This window comes from Penaeus vannamei, chromosome 3 (assembly GCF_042767895.1).
Source record: "Penaeus vannamei isolate JL-2024 chromosome 3, ASM4276789v1, whole genome shotgun sequence".
Taxonomy (NCBI): domain Eukaryota; kingdom Metazoa; phylum Arthropoda; class Malacostraca; order Decapoda; family Penaeidae; genus Penaeus; species Penaeus vannamei.
Window position 1 is genome coordinate 28,056,683 of NC_091551.1, and position 10,000 is coordinate 28,066,682.

At 35.1% G+C, this 10,000-nt stretch overlaps 2 protein-coding genes across 4 annotated transcripts; one reads left to right on the forward strand and one right to left on the reverse strand.

Annotated features, from left to right (window-relative positions):
- Positions 1–144: 144 nt before the first annotated feature.
- On the forward strand, positions 145–2,624 carry LOC113818805 (histone deacetylase 8; the record flags this gene model as incomplete). The annotated part of the gene is given in 3 exon segments (XM_070143478.1): positions 145–239; positions 1,237–1,342; positions 1,978–2,624. Coding segments are annotated over 3 exon segments (245 nt in total), but the record flags the coding sequence as incomplete, so codon positions are not given.
- Positions 2,625–3,507: 883 nt separating this feature from the next.
- Positions 3,508–9,989, reverse strand: LOC113818803 (uncharacterized protein SYNPCC7002_A1628). 3 transcript variants are annotated; one of them, XM_070143493.1, is made up of 8 exons: positions 8,788–8,928; positions 8,590–8,658; positions 6,362–6,535; positions 5,737–5,896; positions 4,830–5,023; positions 4,550–4,705; positions 4,179–4,290; positions 3,508–3,732 (listed from the first exon to the last, which is right to left on the reverse strand). In XM_070143493.1, exons 3-8 carry the CDS (start codon positions 6,425–6,427, stop codon positions 3,572–3,574), a joined length of 849 nt encoding a protein of 282 aa, XP_069999594.1. In that variant the 5' UTR covers positions 6,428–6,535; positions 8,590–8,658; positions 8,788–8,928; the 3' UTR covers positions 3,508–3,571. The 3 variants fall into 3 exon arrangements, with proteins under 3 accessions (XP_069999594.1, XP_027226797.1, XP_069999600.1); XM_027370996.2 differs by lacking the exons at positions 8,590–8,658; positions 8,788–8,928 and adding an exon at positions 9,867–9,989; XM_070143499.1 differs by lacking the exon at positions 8,590–8,658.
- Between the last annotated feature and the right edge of the window lie 11 nt (positions 9,990–10,000).

The following is a 10,000-nucleotide window of genomic DNA, read 5'->3' on the forward strand; positions in this document are numbered from 1 at the left end:
CAATGAGAAAGAACTTATAAGCAAAACTAAGAAGTAAATGAATAGTTTCAGATACTAACTTTCACTTTTTACCTTTGAATTTCATTAGATTATAATATTACTCAATATGATGAAATTCCAAACTTTTTAATTGAACACTTTCAGGAGGCTACAATAAAGTGAATGCTGCTAAGCTGTGGACTGTAATTACTTCTGCTATTGTGGATAAACCTTTGAGTGCAGACATCCCAGAGCACAGGGTGAGAATATTCCAGAATGCTCTAGATGAATAGAGTCATGTTCCAAGGTAGATAGTGGGTGTAAGCAGGTTTACATACATTTGTGTGTAGATATTTGATGGAATGCATAGCATTTCCTTTGCAGATGTCAAATAAAATATGAGATATACAGTATTTACATTTAACAGGGCCGTATGAGGGTATTAACCCAATGCTGCCAAGGAAGGCATGTACAGCTACACAGAATATAATTGTTTGAAAATTGTGCAAAACATTTTGACACAAGCAACAATATATTTTTTTAATATTGTTAATCCTACCAAACTGTCTCTCTCTCTCTCTCTCTGTCTCTCTCTCTCCAACTATTTTTTGATATGTGTGGCTTATCTGAATATTTCAAGGCATATTCCATCCCTTACAGGAATGAAATAATCTCATATGAACTCCAGAACAACTATTCAACACATAAATTAAACAAATTTGAAACCTAAAATACCAACCCTTCCGGGACATAAGGTTCTGCTCGTTATTGATTGTTTTGACACCCCTCCTAATGATAGTTCTTTATGTAGTTGTACACACTTTACATACCATTGTGAGTTTAGTTTTTTAATTGTCTTTACACATAGATGGCTTCACAAATACACGTATTAAGTCACCAGTGAGCCAATTACTAGTGCTATCTATCTCATCCGTTTACCTTTTTCCTTGATTTTCAGAAATATTTCCTGGTATCATATATTGCTGTTGGTAATGTAAATAACACTATGGTAATTATAATGTCTATAGTAATAATAGCAGCACCTATAATAAGTGCGCTAGTATATATTTTTTTCCACAAACTCAAAGAAAGGTGACATGAGGTGAGGTCACATGATTTACTATTTGACTCCTTTTGTTAGCTAAGCCCTTTATGTGCAGAGATTTTTAACAAAAGACCACTACAGTGAACATAACATTTTCCCAGTGTTGGTAGGTTAATGTCACAAGTTAAGACTTTACTTACTTTGTTTTGCAGTTCTTCCCCCTTTATGGACCAAGTTTTGAGCTCGAAGTCAGTGTGGGACTTCGCAAGAGTGAAAATTCACAGAAATCACTTGACGAGACAATAAATACAGCACGAGGTAAGTTGGAGTAGTTCTCTTTCTCAGTGTGCAAGAAATGACAGAATGAGAAGGGAGAGAGAGAGACAGAGACAGACAGAGACAGAGAAGTGACGTGGTTATGGAAGCTCTAAGAGGATATGGAGAGCATTGTTCATATGAAGAAAAAATCGAGGTTAAAGATTTAATATGATTGACTGCGAGAGCACAACTGTTCAAGTCTTAAGGAATGCACAAAAATTAGAATGAACAGAGGCAAGAGAATTATACTAAGGAAGATAGGGGAAGAGAAGAGGGAGAGAGAGAACAAAGTAGAAACAGAGAGATTGGAAGTGAAAAGTGGTTAGGAAAATGGGAGAATTAGAGCATGCTTTTGTCTGTTTTAAAATGTTCACTATATCTTTGTTTTCTAGTGCAAACTTGAAGTGATATTTGTTGGGTAAACTGAGTTTTTAGACTGAGAAATAATTCATGTATATGTATAGATATTTAACACTACAACATAATTAGTTTTAGCTTGAAATTAAGAATATTTTAGAAATGAGACCTGTTATTCTCAAGGAAATTACAAAAAGAAAACTTGAGACTGAGGGAAAGGTGGGCTTTTTAATACATATATAAATATTTTTTTTAACATATGTTATTGGAATTTTCAGAAAATATTGGTAGATTGGCAGTACTCCTTGGAAAGAAAACGTAAAAGCATCTCCACATACTGCGCAATTGCTGTAATTTAAAATCAATGCTTTTATCGGCACTTTGCCTTCCCACAGAATAAGTATGTACAATCATGAAATATGTGTTACTGTGATCAAGAATCTTCCTCTTAAACTGTGGTTTTCTTAATTTAGTCTTTTTATCAGTGTTTCATTTACATTTAGATAATGCATATGTTGCACTACACTGTCTGTTCTAATTTTCAATGTTTCATTCATTGTTTCCATTATACTTCCTACTTACAATCCATATAACATAACGAGAGTTACAAGAGTTTATCTAGAGTAAATACACATCAGTTAAATTAACATATTAATTTTATGCCTCATACTTTTCTTTCACTGTTGGTTATTTTTTTATTATAATTACTTTGCTGCAGTCTGCTTTTAATATATTAACTGGCAGTGTAACATCTATGAAATAATGAAATGTACCTTGCTATGCAATGACTTTAACAGTGTTGAATAATATACTCATAGTTTATCTTTCTTCCATTTAAGTACTATAATATCTTTTAAGTGCTTTATATATTTTTAGGTTTTATTCTACTGTGTTTTTAACAAATAAAGAATAAACTATAAAAAAATGTTTTTGATTCACCTTTTTAATATAATTTTACATTTAATTGAAGTCTGTGAAAAAATTGAGGCTGGCTGAGTAAACATCAATCACAGAGATGTCACAACAAAGTGAAAGGACAAACATGTATCAGTTGTATAGCCTGTATAAAAAAACAAATTCTAACACAAGTTATCTCTGGGTATATCAGTATATTACTATTTTCCTCATCCTAATTATCTTTTTACTCTATGAACACTGTTGGCTGAGAGTGCCCTGCCTGTTAATATTAATATTGATTAGTACTGAATTTACATAGAACCAATTATTAATAATTTCATTAAAGGTTTCATATATTTCTGACATACTGATACCATTCTCTCTATAGGCTTATTGCAGTAATTATCTTATCAATCATATTTTGACATTAAATAATATTATTTGTATCAGACACAATAGTGATCTAAACCTTATTACTAGCATGAGTAATTAATAAACTATTGTTGCATAAATGATGCTTACTTTGCTGTGGTTGTTTCTTAAAGCTGCTGCGCTTGCTCAAGTGTCTGCAGTATTACTTCAAGTCCAATGGTAGTTGATTACTGCATTCCTGAGGCATTAAATGTAGTCTGTGCCATGAAATAATCTTGGGTATGCATTATACTCTTACTAGCCATACAGTTTCTTCTTAGCTTTCTGAAGCTGATTATATTTTTCTTTATTTACAGTCAATAATTTAATAGTAGAAAGTATAGATCCAATAAAATTATGTAATTTTTTTATGTATTGACTTCTTTTGTTAGATATCCAATATAAAACTTGGGAGTCAGTTCTTAGTTCACTGAACATTTCTAGAAATCTTTTGAGTACTGTAGGGATTTAAATGTTCTGGGTACAAATAAATAAATAAATAAACAATTAGTTTTTTTATTAATATACAGATGAGATTTTTGTTAAAAGTATTATATAATAATTTTACATATAGTTATTCCACACTTCTGTTGCAACTCTATGAATAATACTGTGTCTGGCCGAGAGAGCTAAGATCTCGTCATATCCCCCACCAATCACAGTCATTACAGGGATACCACGACATATTGCAGTTTTCAGGACAAACATATCTCGGTTGTATAGCCCTGTGTAGAGAGAAAGAATTAAATATAGCTGCTTTCAGGTACATCACTATGTCAAAATTGTACCTAAAGAATTCAAAATTGAAAGTGTGGTCTATACTTTATCTAGGATATTTACCCTCATAGCAATGTCAATTAACATCTTTCAAAAAGATTTAAGGAAACAATCTGTGACAAGAAAAAAAAATGATTTCAATATTAAAGCAGTTACTACCTTAAAGCTGGATTTAATTTAAAATTAATTTGTAATCATATTAGGTATTTCAGATTTTCATTGTACTGAATTAGCATCTATATTCATTTTACATTTAATATATATATGGTGTGTATATATATATATATAACCATTTCCTTATTAATTGGCCATTTTTGGAAAAAGTTTCATAAAAAAAGTCTGCAGAGAGAGAAGAAAAAAAAGAAGAAGAAAAAAAAAAAAAAGGATTTGTTACCTTGGTCTGTCAATTTCAATTTCCCTAGCTGATCCTTCTCATGTGGATCAACTCCAGCATCGTATAATATTACATCTGGGTGAAACTCATCTATTGTAAATGGCAAATATTCCTTGGAGAAAAAAAAAAAAAATGAAAAGATTATGTGCTTTGAAGTACCTGTGTATGTGGACGTAGGTACTTGTGCAACCATTCAAGAGCAGAAATTTGCACAATATAATCACCTTAATGATACTATGATATATAGTAATGAGTTTGCCATAAATGAATCAGAGACATGTTTTTACTTTGCACATATATTAAATGTATACATCTATGAATCCTTAGAAATGAAAGTAGAAATTATACTAAAGGGAAAAAAGTCTACCTACTGAAAGGATGCTCATGTAGCCATTGTCGTTAAGTCCAACATCCAAACCAACATCTAAATCACTCTCTTGTTTTCTAAGTGGGAAGTTATTTTGGCAGTGCAGAGAGAGAGTGAAAATGTCTGGCCTGTTTTGAAATATGAATGCTGTGCCATCACCCTTCGGGGAAAAAAAGAAACAAATACAAACAATGTTAATTTCATAACAGCATTAAAATTGGAAAAAGTAATTATTAATATTAAGGTCAACTTATTACAAAGAAAATAAAACTTAAAAATTTTACCTGATGAACATCCAAATCTACTATCATTACTTTTGTCACTAAACCAGATTCTATGAGTCTGTAAGCAGTGACAGCCAAGTCATTGATGAGGCAATAACCAGAACCATATTCAGGGAAGGCATGATGTGTTCCTCCACCTGTGCTGCAAGCAAGGCCACGATCCAAACATACCTTGCCTGCTAGGAGTGTCCCACCTGTAATCTGATATTGATTAATACTGAAATGAATTACTGTCAGCTTCTTACATATATACATACAATTTCAAAGTCCAATTTCCTTCCATAAATTAGTTATAGCTTTTCTTTTTTATTTAATATACTGTCCTATTAATTCAAAAATAAAATGAGTTAGGGATACTATAAAATATGGATAAAATAAAATGATTTTATCTTGAATAAAAATATAAATAAATAAATAAATAAACAACTATCCGATGAAGTGAAGTTAGAAAATTAACTATCATTGTTATCATTATTTCCTTACACCTTCCTATCAGAATACTTCATACACGCAGAGTTTGTTTTCTACATAGGAACAAATAACACAATGCAGACCTCCCACTCTTTTCTTCTTCATTTTAAAGAAAGGTCTACTTAATAATTTCACACTATCTTCCATAATCTACAAAATTTTCTCAGTTGAAAATAATAAAACTAAACAAAAAACTCTTGACACCATGGCATGAAGGGACAGTGCAAAATTAATGGCTTTTAATTTTTATTTTTAAAATTAATTAAGATTTGGCCTTCATGAACATCTGATACTTTTTCATTACTTTGAGCCTAATATGGGAGAATATTAATGCGTGATTATTCAGCTATGCAAGACTAAAATCAATACACCTTTTTAAAGAATACAGCAAAAGCAGGATCAAACCATATATCAAAAATGTCTAACCAGCATGTACCTGTCTCATACCTAACCCGACTTGCAAGTCCTGGGGTCCACTTGAAACCTGTCACACGTTGTTCCTGTTCACTTGTGCAGCCGTCAAAAAACTTGTCCACATAAGTCCTTGAATGCACTGTTCCTGCAACCTCTCGGCTCACTTGCTGAGGCTCAATGACCTAAATGGGATGGAAAAGGGAATATTATAAAGAAAAAAAGAAAAGAAAGAAAGAAAGAAAGAAAGAAAGAAAGAAAGAAAGAAAGAAAGAAAGAAAGAAAGAAAGAAAGAAAGAAAGAAAGAAAGAAAGAAAGAAAGAAAGAAAGAAAGAAAAAAAAATATATATATATATACACACATAATTATTTGGTTAGTTTACAATGTGAGAAATATAAAATCATAAAAGAATTATGATTTTTTTTCTGCATGATTATGATACTTACCATGGTGCTTTTCTCAAACAAATTTCCCATGTAATAGAGCCAAGAGAAAGAGGTGGCTTGAAGACTATAAATGATGCTGTTTTATATATGCCTTTCTTAAATACAAAATAGAAAGACATTTAAAAAACCAAATTAACACTATAACACATTGCACAACTGGAATTGTCTAATGATATCCAAGTTATGGCCTCTAAAATACAAACCTGCTTTTGCTGGTCAATAACACCATCTCTGATAAGAATGTTATATAAGTGATGGAACTTCATCATCTGGAAACGATGGTTAGGGGGGAGAGGGCACACGTAACCCTCATGGTGGATGACTGGGAGGCGAGTGACACGCTGCAGCTGGCCCAACTCCTCTTCAGAAAGGTGATCCTGTCCAATTCATAATCATTAATAGGCAAGTTAGGGCAAAAATATTATACACTTTGATTTATGATTCATAAAAGCAATTATCCTGGTTCCTTTCTCCTCCTTGGATATGTCTCTTATCCTATTACATATTTTCTCATCATCAGGGTCCCTCATGGCAAGCCGCCAGGCAGGGACTTGGCCCATCTTGAGCTGCTCACAACAGGTTTGGTTGATCTGCCCAAGCCACGACTTCCTAAGATGTCCCACAAGTTTCCTCTATCCAGGCTGTCTTGAACAGAGACAACCTGATGGGCAGAATCAACCTGATGAAAGCGAGCCAGGTGGCCGTACTGCCTGAGTTGGCGATCCTGGATTGCGCAGATAACAGGTCCTGTGCCATTCTCACAGTGCAACTGTTAGCTGGTCACATGGTCCTGTCAACAGTACCCCATGATCCGGTGCAAAGACCTATTGCAAAAGGCATCAAGAAAAGATTCCAAGGCACAAGATAATGACAGTCCAGAATTATGAACTATACTTCCATGGTATGTAAAGCTCTTTGTGACATCATCACTGCAAGCACTTACTGACCGAACAGGTTCTCCTAGCAAGTCCCCAAAGTCCTGGATCTTGGTCTTGATCCAGGAGAACTCTAGACCCAAGGGCTTCGCTTCATTACTAAATGCATCAAGAGCCACCACTAAGGTTTCTATATACTCAGATAGGATAGCAACATTATCAGCAAAGTCAAGGTCAGTAACCTTGATATTGCCCAGAGTTGCTCCACTATGACTTTGAATAGTAGCACTGCCCAGTATCCAGTACATGCAAGTGTTGAAAAGTGTTGGTGCAAGGACACAGCCTTGCCTCACTTCTGAACTAATAGGAAAGAAGCTCGACAAGCCCCCTCCACACTTAACAGCACTTTCAGTACCAGTATATAGGCTTGCTATTAGTCCAATAATCCTTGTTGGAATTCCCCTCCATCTCAGGATCTTCCAGAGTGATTCTCGATACACCTTATTGAACGCCTTCTTGAGGTCAATGTAGACTGCAAGCAGCCCACGCCTGAACGAGAGAGGGATGTCCACACCCATGAACAGGTCAGGTGGAATGGTACCGGACCACCAGAAAGCAGCCAGGACAGCATGTAACCCCCGCGCCATAGGCTCACCACCAGCCTTTAACAGTTCAGCTGGCATGTTGTAGATACCTGCTGCTTTACCACTCTTCAGCTTAGAGATTGCCCCACTAACTTCAGTAAGGGAGGGTGGATCCTCACTGATGGGTAGGTCTTGCATCCAAGTTGTTGGTAAAACTGCCCAAAATACTCAGCCCAACGCTGCCACGCCGCAATAGGATCTGAGATGATCTGGCCACTTACTAAGCGAACTGCTGTCACCTGTGGAGAGGGCTTAGAGTTCAGCTTTCTCAGGGCTTGGTATGCAGGATGAAGGTCATTCACTAAGAAATGGCCTTCGACCTCCTCTGCAAGACTCCTAATAAACTGTTCCTTGTCCCTTGACCAAAATATCATTAGTTAGGTTCATGTCATTTACTAGAAGTATTTTTTGTAATTTCTATCACTATGTAAGAACTGAAAGAAGTAGGATTGAAGTTGCAAGATTGGATCACCTGTAAATTATTACCGCTGCTGAAATTTATGTTCCAGTGAAAATTTAACATTATATTGAGAAAATTTGACCATCAGTCTCTAGCAATATGTTTAATTATGAATGGGTCTTGTTTTACATTGCCTTATATTTTCCCATGCATGTTAATATAACTGGTTGGAAAAAAGGTATCAAAATGTATGTAAGGATACACAGCTATTACTTGATAAACACTTCTCTCATTAGGATTGGTTTACTATCTGTTGACTGCAGCAAGTGAAAATGCATTACTAATTTATGATCCTGGACACCCAATGGCTACTTATGGTTTTATGTATAACTGTGATTCCTATCAATCTTTCCAACTTTTCTTCCTGCTGCTATCTTTATAAGGTAGATCATTAAATTTGGATTTCTTAAAATATGCCCCCCTGTGAGGAGTACAATGTATGCCAGTCCCACCTGGGAGTCTTAGAAAATGGAGATTGTTACAAAACTGGAATAAAGCCTTTGGATCCAACTGCAGGGAATCTACAGGGAAGAACAAACAAATCAGATGTCTGTAGACTGCATTTCATGTAGCCTATATTCTCAAGATGTCATTATGTCATCTTACAACAAAATAACTAATAATGATGATATTGGCAGCACTTCACTTACTATTTATCATTTCTTGGTTAACTTTAACAAGATGGGGACACTAAGTTAGGGCCAATTGAATATGATGTTCATGTGGAGGATAAAAAGTTGCAGTTGTCAGTAAAAAAACTAATTTTTAGACACAAATTTGAAGGTGAAAAATTGCGGAAAGCACAACTCTTAGCCAAAGTCCACTCGGTGCTCCTGAGTTTCAGCTTAATCTTGCCGTGCATGTCAGGGTGAAGACAATAGGCATCTTTTCCGGTGGCAATAGAGTGTTGCAAAATGCTCCTTGACACCTATCACGAGACACTTTGTGTCTCGTGATCGGAGGCGAGACAGGCCTCTGAGCTCCGCCCATTTCTGTGACATAATGGGAATGATCGTGGTTGACGGCTTGCTATTTTACTGTACTGGTTATTTTTCCAACAGGTAAACAGTATTTTGGAATATGATATCTAAACTGGCTTTTGATATCTTATGGTGGGTAGCGTGGTGTTATAGATATCCAATATAAGTCCGAATATGCATGAAATATCCAAAATAGGAGGAATGCATCTGGCAACTCATTTAAAGTTAACCGTCTGCTCAATTCCTGTCCCGCAAGAGGTGTCGCGTTTCCTATAACAGCTGGAAAAGATGCCTAATGTTTCCAGGGGGCTACTGGGTGCAGAGCCCCCCATCAACCCTCCTCCTCTTGGGTAGGGACACACCCAGTCATGGTAACTTAGATTGAAGAATAAATTTTTTAAAGTTAAACTATAACTATTCTCTAGTCTCTGGTGAGTGCACCCATACTATAAAGAATTATTTGCCTTGTAAATGATGGCTAGTTAAAACAACCTTCACGAACATCTCTGTTAATGAGAAATACAGTAATTATTTAGAATATAAGTCATATAAAGATGCTCTACATATTTACCAGATTTACAGTCATGGGTACAAATTTAAAATAATAATACACCCTTTAACTTATGAAAACATAAACAGTAACAGACTTAGATAACTTCAAGAAACCTTGATAATTAATCACCAATCAATCCTACTGTAAAATTTTGGCCATTTGTATCCCTTATAAATCAGTTGCGAAATATACGTACCCTGACTGAGTGATATGGATTTCCATGCAGAGTGGTCAACAAACGTTTGCTGAAACATTTTCTCGCCCGAAGTCCCCGGCAAGCAAACATTTTCTTCGAATGTTTCAACGATTACGTAATGGCTCCGACTTGAT